Source organism: Silurus meridionalis, chromosome 14, assembly GCF_014805685.1.
Source record: "Silurus meridionalis isolate SWU-2019-XX chromosome 14, ASM1480568v1, whole genome shotgun sequence".
NCBI classification, from domain to species: Eukaryota; Metazoa; Chordata; class Actinopteri; order Siluriformes; family Siluridae; genus Silurus; species Silurus meridionalis.
In genome coordinates, this window is record NC_060897.1 from 1389920 (window position 1) to 1406372 (window position 16453).

Below are 16453 nucleotides of genomic sequence, written 5' to 3' on the forward strand. Positions count from 1 at the left end.
TACCCCAACCTCACCAAACCTACACCTAACCCCTACAACCTACCCCTAACATTACCAACCCTACACCTAACCCCTACACCCTACCCTGACCTTACCAACACTACACCTAACCCCTACACCTACCCCAACCTCACCAACCCTACACCTAACCCCTACAACCTACCCCAACATTACTAACCCCTACACCTAACCCCTACACCCTACCCTGACCTTACCAACCCTACACCTAACCCTTACACCCCAACCTTACCAACCCTACACCTAACCCCTACACCCTACCACAACCTCACCAACCCTACACCTAACCCCTACACCCTACCCCAAACTTACCAACCCTACACCTAACCCCTACATCCTAACCCTAACCCCGCAACTTAACTACAATCTACACTCTACCCAAACTACACCCTACCCAAATTTTAAACTACCCCTACAATTTACCCCCAGCCTTAACCCTACATGCATCCCTTTACCGCTACACCTTACCCAAACTCGTAACCCACCCCTACATCCAACCTCCAAACACATAAACCTACACTGCTTCACTTTACCTTAAACTTAATCCTACCCTTCAGCGCTATCTGTGAACTTACAACCTTACATATATCCCTACATTCTACCCCAAACCAGACATCAGTATAGGGTTTAGAAAACAACAAATTTTGAGACCTGGTGCCACATATGGAATGCTATAAGGCACAGAAAAGTAAGACCATCCAGGAAGGACCACAAAGAAAACCATAAAATGTAAAAGAATGTTAACAATGAACAGACAGAAAAGGTTATCCATTAGGGTTTAACTCTATCACGCTTATATACACCACTCCTTAACCCTCAAACCTACCTTTACACCCCTCTCTTACCGCCAAGCCCTCGGCCATATAATACTCACACTGTATTCTCTCTAAATCAGGGTGACTTGGGGGTGATTAATACATCAATTTATCCTGCTAATGATTTCCATATATTTTTTTACAGCTGCATTCACCTTTACACTGATTATTCTGCCCTTGTATTTGCTCCGATTTCTGCGTTACATGTTTGTAAAAATCGCATCGCACTACAGTTTAAAGGGACAATATGTAAGATATAAATGGCACTCAGAGTGACGATCTGTAATAAAAAGATTCTTGTGTAATATCTGCGCTGTCATATCTGAGCTCCATCACGCTCCGCCGCTGTGAAAAGAAGCCTTATACAACAGGGATTTGCTGAACAGGGCATATTTCTATGAGTGTAAAATCACATTGCTCAGATATTTTTGAAAAGCAGATGCTGTTCGATTTATGAACAGAATCGTGGAAAGTGTTTTTATCCATGTGACGCCAGAGTATTTGTTCTGTCTGGTCCTCTGATTTTCTCACTCTGTATCACCGTTCAGCTACTAAACTTCAGACTTGTTTGTTTTTCGAAGCCGTTTCAGGGCCGTCATCATTAATTTCACTTTTACTCGTAAAAGTCATTCTTTTTTTCTTTTCATGTGATTTTTAGATTTCTGTAATTTGAACATTTCTTACATTGTATAATGGTCTGAATCTGAATATTACACAGATTTTATATAGTGGTTTTGATAATAATTAAATTTTTAATTATATGAATTTATTTGGTAAAATAATTTATTTGTAAATAGTTTATATCTAAATCAGTTTTGCAGTGGCTTTTAATAGTCATATTGTTTTCTCTGTGACCGCTTTGTTGTTTCTTTTACAATAGTTAAGGCCTTTGTCCCTGTAATATTAAAGGAGGTGTGTCCTCTGTGCTTGTCCTGTTGAAAGAGGTGTGGCCTGACTTTTTGAAAGAGGTGTGGCCTCTGTGCTTGTCCTGTTGAAAGAGGCGTGGCCTCTGTGCTTGTCCGGTGAAGGAGGTGTGGCCTCTGTGCTTGTACTGTTGAAAAATGTGTGGCCTCTATACCTGACCTGTTGAAGGAGGTATGGCATCTGTGCTGGTCCTGTAGAAGGAGGTGTGGCCTAAACTATTGAAAGAGGTGTGGCTGCTGTGGTTGACTTTTTGAAAGAGGTGTGGCCTCTGTGGTTGACCTGTTAAAGGAAGTGTGGCCTGATCTATTGAAAGAGGCGTGGCCTCTGCTTGTCCTGTAGAAGGGATGTGGCCTCTGTGCTTGTCCTGTAGAAGGAGGTGTGGCCTGTCCTATTGAAAGAGGTGTGGTCTCTGTGCCTGACCTGTTAAAGGAGGTGTGGCCTCTGTGCTTGATTTGTTGAAGAATGTGTGGCCTCAAGGCTTGTCCTTTTTTTTTTGTGGCCTCTGTGCTTGTCTTGTTTAAAGGTATAGTCTCTGTGCCTGACCTGTTGAAGGAGGTGTGGCCTCTGTGCTTGTTCTTCAGAAGGAGGTGTGGCCTATGTGCTTGTTCTTCAGAAGGAGGTGTGGCCTCTGTGCTTGTATTGTTAAAGGAGGAGTGGCATGTCTGGCTGTACTGTCTAGAAGCCTGAGTAGGACTCTATTTATCTCAGTATAAAGATACATGGAATCATCTGAAAAGAAAAGTACACACACCAAACACCAGCGCGACAGACAGCTTAGAAGATGTATTATCATGAAAGATCTGTGTGGAACTTGTTCTCCTTTACTGATCAAGCATTCTTCTTTCCACGTCTTTGCCTATGGGGCATTTTATTTGAAAGATTCTGCGTCGAGCGCCATGCAGAGCGGCAGAACGCAGAGACGAGGCAAAAATAGTCTGCATGTCTTTAAGTCGTTGTGCATTTCGCTCACGTGACGATGCCCTACAGCGTGCACAGTCGAGGTTTAAAGGGATTTTACTAACCGCGATCGAATCCGACGTCACGAAACGAGCGCTCTCTCGGAACGCTGAATGAAGTGTACGAGATTTGTACATGAATAGCGCGTGTGGGTGTGTGTTTGTGTGTGTCGAGCGCTTATGCAGTCCTTGTGGTCATGACGCATCACACAGCCTACTTTTTGACATGTCTTCAACGCGCCAGTGTGTTTGTGTGTGTGTGTGTGTGTTTTGTGCGTGTTAATGAGAGGAAGATGGAGGAAGAAGGAGAGGGGGATGGCGGAATGGGAAGCATACAGCTGGAGTGAGAGAGAGAAAGAGGAAGAGTTTGGTGAAAAGGTAACCATGGTAACTCTATTTGCTAAGGTCTGAATTGACAGAGAGGAGAGAGAAGAGGGAGAGGTGAGGTGATGGATAGAGCAGAGAAAAGAGAGAGAGAGAGACAGAAAGAGATGGTGCAGAATCCGGGGTAAAGGGTTATTGTGTATTGGAGCAGCAGGTTAATGTTTCATCACACACAGAGGGCAGTGCAGTATTTACGTGCTAACCAGACCCTGTGGAATACGCATGGACAGTCGGGAGAGACGGAGGGAAAGTGAAATAGAGAGAGAGAGAGAGAAAAGGAAACAAGAACAGGGTGGGGATTAAATGAGGGTAAATGAATGAGTTTAGGGGATATACGACTATATTTGATCATTAGATGATTCCCACCCACCCGAACACTCCTCTGTCACACATTATATATATATAATGTGTGTGTGTGTGTTAAATGAATTAAATAAACATTATGTAACCTGCTGAACTATGATTTAAGCTTGTGTAATACATAAAATGTACTATTTTACACATTTATTGTTATTATTTTGATTATTTATAAGTTTATAGTTGCTTCCAGAGTAAAAAAAAAAAGGCAGCAGGACATAATGCAGTACTTACATTAAAGCAAGTGTTTAAAACCTGTGTGCCAACAAGTAACACGGAACAAGAACCAAAATCCAACATTCAACATCATGTAACAAAACTGTGACAGTGCAACGTTAAACATGACTTTCACATTTTCAAAGTAACATTGTGACATCACGGCATGATGCAGTCATCAATTTGCACTTTTTCCTCATCTGGAACTTGAAACACTGCATTTGATTGATTTTCTCAAACCAAAATGTTGGAATAATGTCACTCCCAAAACTGTGAAAAAAGAGAGAAAACAAGAGACTTCAAAACCTTTACAAAGAAGCTACACGAAAAGTTAAGTTGTATAAATAATAATAATAATAATAATAAAAAATGGAACAAACATTCTTTAATTTAGTGATTGATCCAAAAGAGTCAAAAATGCAAAAAACGTGGAATGTCGTAACGTGGAATGTTTGAAATAGTAAAAATAGACAGTAGTTAGATTTTTTTTTTTTTTGTAATGAAGTTACAACGCTGGATGAAAATGCATGTTTCAATCCACGTACACAATTAGTTTTAACATGAAATCAAACCTTTAAATAACTTATATGGATATAAGTTATTATATATGGATGATGACTTTAGATAACTTTCATATACAGTCGACGGAGTGTGTTTGTGAAATGTTTTGGCATTTTTGCAAAGGATATTTCCAGCAAATTAAAATGAACTTTGAAATGACAAAATCATACACACGTAATTTGCTTAAAATACGATGCATGAAGGCGATCGTATAACTTACAGTGATTCACGTTACAAGATTTGTTTTAATGAGAAATCCTATAAATGTGTTTGAGATGTTAGCATATTAGCAAAGAAAACATCAAGATGACAAAGCTGTTATATATACAGTGAGGAAAATAAGTATTTGAACACCCTGCTATTTTGCAAGTTCTCCCACTTAGAAATCATGGAGGGGTCTGAAATTGTCATCGTAGGTGCATGTCCACTGTGAGAGACATAATCTAAAAAATAAATCCAGAAATCACAATGTATGATTTTGTAACTATTTATTTGTATGATACAGCTGCAAATAAGTATTTGAACACCTGAGAAAGTCAATGTTAATATTTGGTACAGTAGCCTTTGTTTGCAATTACAGAGGTCAAACGTTGCCTGTAGTTTTTCACCAGGTTTGCACACACTGCAGGAGGGATTTTGGCCCACTCCTCCACACAGATCTTCTCTAGATCAGTCAGGTTTCTGGCCTGTCGCTGAGAAACACGGAATTTGAGCTCCTCAAAGATTCTCTATTGGGTTTAGGTCTGGAGACTGGCTAGGCCACGCCAGAACCTTGATATGCTTCTTACAGAGCCACTGCTTGGTTATCCTGGCTGTGTGCTTGGTCATTGTCATGTTGGAAGACCCAGCCTCGACCCATCTTCAATGCTCTAACTGAGGAAGGAGGTTGTTCCCAAAATCTCGCAATACATGGCCCCGGTCATCCTCTCCTTAATACAGTGCAGTCGCCCTGTCCCATGTGCAGAAAAACACCCCAAAGCATGATGCTACCACCCCATGCTTCACAGTAGGGATGGTGTTCTTGGGATGGTACTCATCATTCTTCTTCCTCCAAACACGTTTAGTGGAATTATGACCCAAAAGTTCTATTTTGGTCTCATCTGACCACATGACTTTCTCCCATGTCTCCTCTGGATCATCCAAATGGTCATTGGCAAACTTAAGACGTGCCTGGACATGTGCTGGTTTAAGCAGGGGAACCTTCCATGCAATGCATGATTTCAAACCATGACGTCTTAGTGTATTACCAACAGTAACCTTGGAAACGGTGGTCCCAGCTCTTTTCAGGTCATTGACCAGCTCCTCCCGTGTAGTTCTGTGCTGATTTCTCACCTTCCTTAGGATCATTGAGACCCCACGAGGTGAGATCTTGCATGGAGCCCCAGTCCGAGGAGATTGACAGTCATGTTTAGCTTCTTCCATTTTCTAATGATTGCTCCAACAGTGGACCTTTTTCACCAAGCTGCTTGGCAATTTCCCCGTAGCCCTTTCCAGCCTTGTGGAGGTGTACAATTTTGTCTCTAGTGTCTTTGGACAGCTCTTTGGTCTTGGCCATGTTAGTAGTTGGATTCTTACTGATTGTATGGGGTGGACAGGTGTCTTTATGCAGCTAACGACCTCAAACAGGTGCATCTAATTTAGGATAATAAATGTAGTGGAGGTGGACATTTTAAAGGCAGACTAACAGGTCTTTGAGGGTCAGAATTCTAGCTGATAGACAGGTGTTCAAATACTTATTTGCAGCTGTATCATACAAATAAATAGTTTAAAAATCATATATTGTGATTTCTGGATTTTTTTTTTAGATTATGTCTCTCACAGTGGACATGCAGCTACGATGACAATTTCAGACCCTTCCATGATTTCTAAGAGGGAGAACTTGCAAAATAGCAGAGTGTTCAAATACTTATTTTCCTCACTGTATATATAATTATTACATCAAGAACAATTAAATCATAAAGATTGTTCTAAAATCTTCTAAAATCTCCAAATCTTTTTATCCAAATCTTCCTTTTTGCTGAGTCAGTATTGTAGGAAGAATTTTGCCACGATTTGCCGCAATTATTTTATAACCATTTGATTTTTAAATCTAAGGCGAATGTGCAACATCTACATTTACAAATCGGGTAATTTGGAACAATAATAGTTAACGTATAGCATTTAAAATATTTCTTATTTGAATTGTTTGATTCTATTCAAAGAAGAATCGTCTAATAAGCAAATTCGTCTATGTGGCACGAGTTTGAGATAGTAACTAATTCCGAAACTCAACATCAGGTATTTCATATATTATGATGTACTTTAATGTATGATGAATGGTGTTACACAACATATTAAAGTACATGTATCCTACATATATAGAAACATTAGATAGTAAGTTAAAAAAACATGTTTTCCACGTTTGTACATTTACTTTATTATATATGTCTTAGGCAAACAGAACAAACAGGTGATTCTGAAGGAAGAGTACAGTAAGAGTGCAGTGGAGGTAAAGATGTAGTGAAAGCCAAGGAAAAGGCATATGAGGAGCTGTAGGAGAAGTGGGACAGTAAGGAAGGAGAAAAGGATTTGTAGCGATTAGCCAGGCAGAGGAACCGAGCTGGGAAGGATGTGCTGCAAGTTAGAGCAAAAAAGGATGGAGATGGAAATGTGTTAACTAGTTAGGAGAGTGTGTAAGGATTAGTAAGGAGGAAGTGAGAGCAGCGATTAAGAGGATGAAGAGTGGAAAGTCGGTTGGACCAGATGACAAACCAGTAGAAGCATGGAGATGTTTAGGAGAAATGCAGTGGAGTTTTTAACCAGGTTGTTTAACAAGATTCTGGAAGGTGAGAAGATGCCTGAGGAATGGAGGAGTGTGCTGGTACTGATCTTTAAGAATAAGGCAGACCTGCAGTAATTACAGGGGAATTAAGTTGATCAGTCACACCATGAAGTTATGGGAAAGAGTAGTGGAAGCCAGGCTGAGAGAAGAGGTGACCATCTGTGAGCAACAGTATGGTTTCATGCTGAAGAAGAGGCATTATTTGCTTTGAGAATGTTGATAGAGAAGTAAAGAGAAGGTCAGAAGGAGCTGCATTGTGTGTTTGTGGATTTAGAGAAAGCGTACGAGAGGGTGGAGAGAGGAGTTGTAGTATTGTATGAGGAAGTCTGGTGTGTCAGAGAAGTATGTGAGGGTGGTGCAGGACATGTATGAGGACAGTGTGAAGCAGTGAAGTGTACAGTAGGAATGACAGACTGGTTCAAGGTGGAGGTTGGACTGCATCAAGGATCGGCTCTGAGCTCTTTCCTTTTTGCAGTGGTGATGGACAGGTTGAAGGACAAGGTCGTACAGGAGTCTCCATATACTATGATGTTTGCGGATGATATTGTGATTTGTGGTGAGAGTAGTGAGCAGATGGAGAAGAGCCTCGAGAGGTGGAGGTACACGCTGGAGAGAAGGGGAATGAAAGTCAGTAGGAGAAAGACAGAGTAAATGTGTGGGAATGAGAGGGAGGGCAGTGGAGTGGTGCGGTTGCAGGGAGAAGAGGTGGAGAAGGTGGAGGAGTTCAGGTACCTGGGGTCAACATTGCAACGTAATGGAGAGTGTGTTAGAGAAGTGAAGAAAAGAGTGCAGGCAGGGTGGAGTGGGGGGAGAATGCTGAGGATGGAGCCGCCGGGAAAGAGGAAAAGAGAAGGACCAAGGAGGAAGTTTATTTATGTGGCAAGGGAAGACATGCAGGTGGTTGGTTTGAAAGTGGCAGATGTAGAGGACAAAGTAGTATGTAGATGATCTGCTATGGCGACCCCTAACAGGAGCAGCCGAAAGAAGACACTATAGCAGACATTGCCATGCTGGAACACGTTTGGGTTTCCAAGTTCAAGTGAATGACAAATTTTATTATACCGTATTATAAATGTTCTATACAATTGTATGCCTCCAACTTTGTGGTAACAGTTTGGAGAGGAACCAGATATGGCAGAAAAGGTCAGGTGTCCCAATACTTTTGGCAATGTAGTGTACATGAACTCTGTCTTTCATGAGCAGTTAGCACCCCCACCCCCACTCCAACAACACTATAAAGCATGCTCTACACACACTCTGCACTTATATGCAAGATGGCCGCCACAAGTATCATTGCTCAAACTTTGTGTAAACAGCAGGGGACGATGTACAAACTTTTATTTTCATGACTGTCATGTACAGATTCAGCTGAGTGCATGGGGGTATCAGTGGGCAGCTAGAGGAAAGCTTGAAGCTGAAAACTGGCTCCTGGAGGGTTTTTTTTGCAAGTCTTTTAAAGGATGAAAACAACCTGATTTTGCTCAACCGGCACTTTTCTATAGAATTTCAGGTTAGGGTTAAGTTTCTTTAGAAAAATTTTCTTCATATTACATGGTGGAATCGAATTCTGATTCGGACTCGTGTGAGTCAGCAGCCACGGCAGCAGATGTCATCTCCCATCACAGTCACTTAAAGTTGCTCTTCACACTCGAAGCTAATTGTGTCTCGTGTCAGTCATGCGTAAAGATGACACGCCACGGGTAAATAAAACGAAGGTGGTGCTAATTCGGAGCATGATGTTTTAATGAACGCTTTTATGGACATTATCCGTAGTTTTTTTTCTTGCCAGCCGAGCCAGACAGGCTGCCATGTGGGGTCCGGGAAACTGTTGCAGCACTGTTGCTAATACGGAGTAGCATGAGAAGTGCGCAGTGTGTGTGTGGTAACACACACTCGTGTACCAGTCATAATGCCATTACACACAATTTATCAATCTAACCAGGCTTATTTGCCTCTAATGCAGCTTTCGAAGTGTCTACTTCCTCCTTTCTTCTCCTCTCCTTCTGTCTGTCCATCTCAGCCTGCTTTATATTCATCCCTCTGTATTGTCTTTCTTCCGCACCGTTCCCTCTCTCTGCCTGCTTTATATGCGCCTCCGTGTTTTTCTTGCCCTCCCTCCATCTCGTCGTTTCATATTCATCTCCTTCTCTCAAGCCCTTCTCCTCTCTTTCACTGTGAGAGATTATTAATATTAATGCCTCTGTCTCTCCTTCTATCTCTCATGTCCTTTCACTTTCCATGTCTTTTTTTTCTTCCCTTCGATCTTATGCTTTCCTGTTCTCTCTCTCTCTTTCACCTTCTGTCCTTTCTCTTTTTTAGCTCTCATCCATTACCGTTGATCATTTCTTCCTCTCCCTGCAGCTGTGCATTCATCTATCAGTTTCGTAATCCTTCGCTCTCCATCGCTCATTTTTCCGCCAGGCTCCAACGCCTCCCCGTGTCACATCGGTTTGCATGTTGTGTCCGTTATGTGGACAGTCAGCATTAATAATGTCCTGGGTTTCACCACATGCCCTTATATAAGGTCACTGAGGTCGAAACAGCCCCGCAGTGGGAGTCTCTTTTCTCTGGTTTGCAGGGGGGATACGCTGAACAAGCCATCAGTCAAGTAAGCAGACGGTATCATCTCATGGCATTACCACGCCGTTAGCAGCAGTATTAGCTTAGTGGTTAATTCAATTCAATTCAATTCATTTTTATTTGTATAGCGCTTTTAACAATGAACATTGTCTCAAAGCAGCTTTACACAGATAATGTGGTGATTAATGCATTGGTCTTTGGATGTAAAGGTCATGAGTTCAAATACAAACCACAACAAGTTGTTATTCCTGGGCCCCTGAGCAAGGCCCTTTACCCCATAGCTGCTCAGTAGTATGAATGAGATTATTTGTAAGTCGCTCTGGTTAAGGGCATCATGTTGTAAATTCCCAGGAGGTGATTTCTATGAACAGCAGCTCTTTTTGTCATTTAAAGCTGCCACTCCTAGGCCCCTGAGCAAGGCCCTTACCCTCTCTGTCATTCAGATCAGGTCCATAGTAATGACCCATTTTGGACTCTGTGGCTGGTCAGGTACCTCAGACATGCCACCTGTATGGGTTCAAACCATGTTGTTGGTTGATGCGATCTTTTCAGTAAGGAGATGTTTGTTTTATGGAAGGAGTCTCCAGTGTAAGTGCTTTGCACAGTCAGAGGTCACAGCTTCCTGGCATCTTCAGAAGAGACGGGGTTTACAGTAACAAGCTGCATGATGGATCGAGTGTTTATACCTGCTATAGTTGAAGCTGATAGCTTAGTAGTTAAGGCATTTGGCTCTGAAGGTCATGAGTTTAAATCCCTGCCACACCAAGATGCCACTCCTGGGCCCCTGAGCAAGGCTCTTAATCCCATAGCTGCTCAACTGTATGAATGAGATACATGTAAGTTGCTCTGGATGAGGGCCTATATCAAATGCCATAAATGTATATGTAAGGGGAAACAGAAACTTGTTTCAAGGATGTTCCACCATGTATCTGTACATAGTTAGAAATATGATGTGTCTTTCAATAATAAATTAGATTTATGTAAAGATTCTGGGTAAATTGCTATCGTGTGAGAAATGAAATGCTTTGGGACATGTTATTATAGAATAATAATAAGTTACCCCATTTTAGCACATCATCCCACTGCTGTACCGTCGTGTCGTATTCGTTATTTAACTGTCAGGGATTAGAAATCCCGTCCTGCCCCTCGTGCCCTCAACTGGCAAAGAGTTTCATTTACTTGTAAAGACCTGTGACTTACAAGCATTCGTGGGTTTGTTATTTTATTTTGTTTAACACCTACGCATACAGATAATATGGGTGTGGAAAATCATAATGGAGTATAAAACGATCCATAATGAGGCGTATTTTCTCCAGGGATTGCTTAGGAAAAAAATAGTCGAGAGAGACTCCAGTACCTCAACAAAGAGCAAATTTTCATTGCTCTGGAGAATCATGCATGGTTGCTGTGTAATTATTTTTGAATACACTTTATACACTTCATAGTAATTAGGGAGGCATTTAAAACAGGATTTATAGCTTTGTTTTGACCTTCTCGCCACTTCATGACTTCTCTTTTTTTTCCCATCTTTTTTCTTACAGTGATTCCACTCAGAAAGGCTTCTGGAATCCGCGGAGGACCTGCGAAGACTAAGGAGATACATTGTGTGCACGAGTCGATCGTGTGTGAAACTGAAACCTAAGGAGGGACAAACAGGAGACGGTTGAGTAGTTCATTCAGCTAAGGAGGACCAAAAAGAAAAGAAAAACAATGTTTAACTGAAGTGAAATCGCAGGAAAAGCCACTCTTTGTGGTGGAATTCCGAAACGGATATTTATCTTCTGGAATAAGTTTAATACATACACTTTACGCTTGGAATACAGGAAGGTCATGACCCAGATGCCATGCGGATCACCACGGTGACCGGCCTTCCTAACCCCGCCCCCTTCTTTTTCCTATTGGCCCAGCTGCTGTTTTGGCTCCTCCTCCTGGGCCAAGACTTTGCCGGAGCCACGTCGACCTGCCCGACACCTTGCAGCTGCTCCAATCAGGCAAGCCGGGTCATCTGTACGAGACGAAACCTGGACGAGGTTCCTGAAAATATATCCAACAACACGCGATACCTCAACTTACAGGAGAACTCGATACAGGTAAATATATTGTGATGATAAATATCGATCTGATCACCTACTTACAGAGCTGCAGTGTTTGCTCGCTCGATTGCGTGTTTGCTGCTTGTCTATCAACGTTTTTGCAGGTTTAATTACTGCAGCAGCGAGAGCTGGTAACCTGAGCGTTGCTCAAACTGCGAGAAGAAGGCCGTGTAAGCATCTTTCTCCTGACTGCTCAGACAGAAAGCAAATAAAAATAATTACCATTATACCCCCACCACCCCTCAGAGCCGTTTGACTTTCAATGCTGAATCAGGTGTTGCAAAGCGACCCAATTTGAACACCAGGGTCTGAGGATTCAGGACTTGGAAATTTTAGATGATTCTTTGCAGTTTTGTGAGAGAAAACAAGAAACATTTAAAAAAATACAATATTAGTAATAATAATAAGCAGTAGAAGTAGAATAAAACCATTTGTCATGTCTACCTGTTAGCATAAAAAGATTTGATTTGTTGTATCCCAGAGCCCCATTTGAAATGATTAAAAATCTAAAAATGTTTCAGCACCTGAGGGCATCCTAGATATTTTCTCTTTTGGCTTCTTTTCCTCTCGCCGCCGTGTTACCCAGAGATTAAAGATTTGACAGGTTTTCTCAGTTCTCTTGAACGCCCCCAGCCCACAGGGTTTCACACTCTCCCTTTTTGCTCCACTCCTTCCTTGTTCTTCATATAGAGCGGGTGATGGCAATGAGCCAGAAGAAGCCTTTCGCTTTCTTCCAAAGGGCTTCGGCTAAGGCTGCCGCTAATGTGCCAGTTCTCTCCGAGTCCCGAATGTGTGAAATTGCGATGGAGCTTGAAACCCTTCATCAAGTGTGGAGTGGGATTTTGGCCACATCTAAATAGATACGCCTCGGTCCTGCTTTGTGCTTTATTAAAGATAGTTCTCCGTACATTTGTTTTACACGTGCTATCAGCAAGCACCCGTGAGGTGTTTGTAAGGTTTTTATAAGGTGCTACTATCAAACAGATGAGCGCTAGTTCACTTCTAGTTGTAGCATTTGCTTTTGAGAGCACGGCAAATATAGAACAAAAAAAATGAAGGTTTGAAACTCAAGGTTTCTTTTTTTAAAACACTGGCTTCTGCTTAATAATTATTCAGGGACTGTATTTTATGTTTGCATCTTCTAGTGCACCGTTTGTCTAAATATTTCATGAGAAGTAGACGGGCAAATCAAATCCAGACACAACTGCACTAATGATGCTGAAATGTAACCTGCATTGTAATATCAAACCTCTGACAGTTTCGTTATTATGTCAATATATAATGTAACAGTCACACTATACAGACTGTCCAGTTCATTAAAGCAAAAGGCTAAACCTGATCTTCTTTCATTCAGGTGATAAGATCAGATACCTTCAAGCATTTGCGACACTTGGAGATCCTCCAGCTTTCCAAGAACCAGATTCGTCAAATTGAAGTTGGTGCGTTCAATGGCCTCCCAAACCTCAACACTTTGGAACTGTTTGACAACCGTCTCACGCTGGTGCCATCACAAGCGTTCGAGTATCTCAGCAAGCTTCGGGAGCTCTGGCTTCGAAACAACCCCATCGAGACTTTGCCAGGCTATGCCTTCCACCGCGTGCCCTCCCTTCGTCGTCTCGATCTGGGTGAGCTCAAAAAGCTGGACTACATTTCAGATGCTGCCTTTGTCGGCCTTGTCAATCTGCGCTACCTTAACCTGGGCATGTGTGGTCTTAAGGACATCCCCAACCTGACACCTCTGATCCGGTTGGAGGAGCTGGAGCTGTCTGGAAATAAGCTGGAAATCATAAGACCTGGATCATTCCAAGGCCTGGAGTCTTTGCGCAAACTGTGGCTTATGCACTCCCAGATGTCTGTCATAGAACGCAATGCATTTGACGACCTCAAGAGTCTGGAGGAGTTGAATCTTTCCCACAATTCTCTGCATTCGCTGCCCCATGACCTCTTTACCCCACTGCAAAAGCTAGAGAGAGTACACCTCAACCACAATCCTTGGGTGTGTAATTGCGATGTACTTTGGCTTAGCTGGTGGCTGAAAGAAACCGTACCAAGTAACACGACTTGCTGTGCTCGGTGCCATGCACCACCCTACCTGAAGGGCAAGTACATTGGAGAGCTGGACCAAAGCCACTTCACGTGCTACGCCCCTGTTATCGTTGAGCCACCCACTGACCTCAACGTGACTGAAGGCATGGCTGCAGAACTCAAGTGCCGTACTGGAACCTCCATGACGTCTGTGAACTGGATTACACCCAATGGAACCCTGATGACTCATGGATCATACCGAGTCCGGATCTCTGTGCTACACGATGGAACTCTGAATTTTACTAATGTCACCTTGCGAGACACTGGTCAGTACACCTGCATGGTGACCAACTCAGCTGGCAATACCACAGCAACTGCTGTTTTGAATGTCACTGCTGCAGACACCAGTGTCAATTACACTTACTTTTCCACCGTCACTGTTGAAACTGTAGAATCCACTGGAGAAGAGGACTCAGCCCTACGTTCCATTAACGAGACTATTATTCACATCCCTGGTCCTACACCTTCTGGACACCTCTGGCATGATGGCATCCCAACAACAGCTTCCTCGCTATCAGTTTTTGAATCTTCATCTTCTCCGCGAGCAACCAAACCTACGTTTACTGTTGCGGTCTCTGAGCCAAGCTACCCCACAGGTCTAGATGATGTAATGAAGACTACCAAGATCATTATTGGCTGCTTTGTCGCCATCACCTTTATGGCAGCTGTCATGTTGGTGGTCTTCTACAAGCTGAGAAAGCAGCACCAGTTGCACAAGCACCACGGACCAGCAAGAGCCATCGAAATTATCAACATGGAGGACGAGATCAACGCTAGTGCCAGCGTCCGTGGAAGCGGGATCTCTGGTGGTTCCACCTTGCCCCAGGCCGGATCCAGTGGAGGAGGCCAGAGCTTGCGGCTGCATCACCCGGAGATTGTCAACCTCCCCAACTTGGCTCGGTCGGACCACCTTAACCACTACTACAAGCCCCACCACTTCAACAACAACATGATGAGCTTGGGGCTCTCCGGAGGCTCTGGGATTGGCCTCAACAACAACAACAACCCCTGTTCCCAAGCCCAACCCACACAAATTTCCTGTTCCCAGGTTCCTGTCTCAGTGAGCTCCATTCCATCCTCAATGCCTCTGCCTACCCTCGGCATCCACGGATCCCTGAAAGGCCTAATGGGGAAGGGGCAGAACCCTCAAATCGAGCCTTTACTCTTCAAGAGTGGCTCCAAAGAGAATGTCCAAGAGACTCAGATCTGAGAAAGAGAGAGAGGGTGAGAGAGAGAGAGAGAAATGGGAGAGAGAGCGATTAAACACGGGAGGGAAAAATAGTAAGATGCCATGAGTGAGACAGAAACAGATGAAGTGTACTGGCTGTTCAGCCCCTGTGGGTTTGTTGTTCTCAGGAGTAACGAGCGAGGTAGACCCAGCATTGTATGACATATTACCTACACAAGAAAAAGACGTTGCTGTAAACCACTACACCGCAATGCTAGAGACAAAGCGAGCAAAGGGAGGGGAGGGGAGGAGAGGCAGGGAGGGGAGGAGGGTGAAAAAAAAGAAAGAAAGACAGATGCCGCAGCATTTAGATTAACGCTTACCCAACCGACACTCAGTCCAATTCGACGTGAAAACGATACCATCAGCAGAACAGATGCACTCACGCGTCGAATACGCGATCAGCTATTACGTGCCAAACTCGCACAGATACGTGCCAAAGTGAAATTTTTGTGCATTTGCATTAAAAAAAATGCGTTTTTCCAAACGCTATCTGGCTGAAAAGTGTAAAGAACAATACGTCTGAAACATCGGCATGAATAGCCTCAGCGGAGACGAGAAAACAACACCACACACACACACAGTATGCAGTAAATGAGAAGTTTATAGAAATCAGAGAGTAACAAGAGTTTTTTCTACACGTGTTTCAGACATGCAGATGTGTTCTAAACATGTATATACAACACAAGCAGCCGAAAGCATCGTTTTGAAAGTCAGCGTAGGGAAAAGACAACAGCAGGGAAAAGACAACCCCAGGCCCAAGAGGTTTGCAGTAGCATTCAGGGTGGATGGAACAGACAGACCAGCACTGTGTCGAGGGCTTGTGTTTTTTCTTTTTTTGTGTATTTTTTTTTCTTTTCGAAGGTCTCCGCCATATTCTCGCTTTCTCTATCCTCTATCCTGCTTAACACCTCCAGTGGAAGGAAAAGAAAGAGAGAGCATCCTTTGGTTTGGTTTTTTTTTTCTTCCTGAATTAACCTAAAGGGCAAAAAGACAAATACCGAAAAATCTGGAAACAAAAAAAAAAAAAGAAAAGAAACTGTGAAACGACACATGATATATAAATATATTTTCATTCAGAGAAATAAATTATGAAGAATCTTGACATTTTTTTGTCGTTTTCTGACCGAAAGCCACGTCTTTGGATAGATCACTCGGCCGCACTGCGCCGTCCTTCAGCGTCCTCACAAACGGTCGCAAAAAAAAAACAAGCGGCCAAACAACTGGATTTTTCAGGAGATCCTGGAAGTTTTGTGTTTTTCCTTTTTTTTTTTTTAGTCCCTTCTTCCCTTTTTCCCTTTTCTTGTTGCATTTTACTAACAGGGTTACCAGTGACATGTCACTTTTCGTTTATCATTACGGTGAAATGAATCCCGGGTTCTTGTTGACAGTATGAACATTTCAGTGTATGACAT

General features: G+C 42.8%; 1 protein-coding gene across 1 annotated transcript in view; it reads left to right on the forward strand.

The window, feature by feature from the left end:
• The window catches only part of lrrc4ba (leucine rich repeat containing 4Ba), a 40252-nt gene extending 24109 nt beyond the window's left edge, over positions 1-16143 (forward strand). Inside the window, exons 2-3 of the mRNA XM_046866935.1 lie at positions 11174-11722; positions 13080-16143. Coding sequence (XP_046722891.1) covers positions 11477-11722; positions 13080-15020 — 2187 coding nt within the window. The 5' untranslated portion in view covers positions 11174-11476 and the 3' untranslated portion in view covers positions 15021-16143. The remainder of the gene's footprint in view (positions 1-11173; positions 11723-13079) is intronic.
• The last annotated feature ends 310 nt before the right edge of the window (positions 16144-16453 follow it).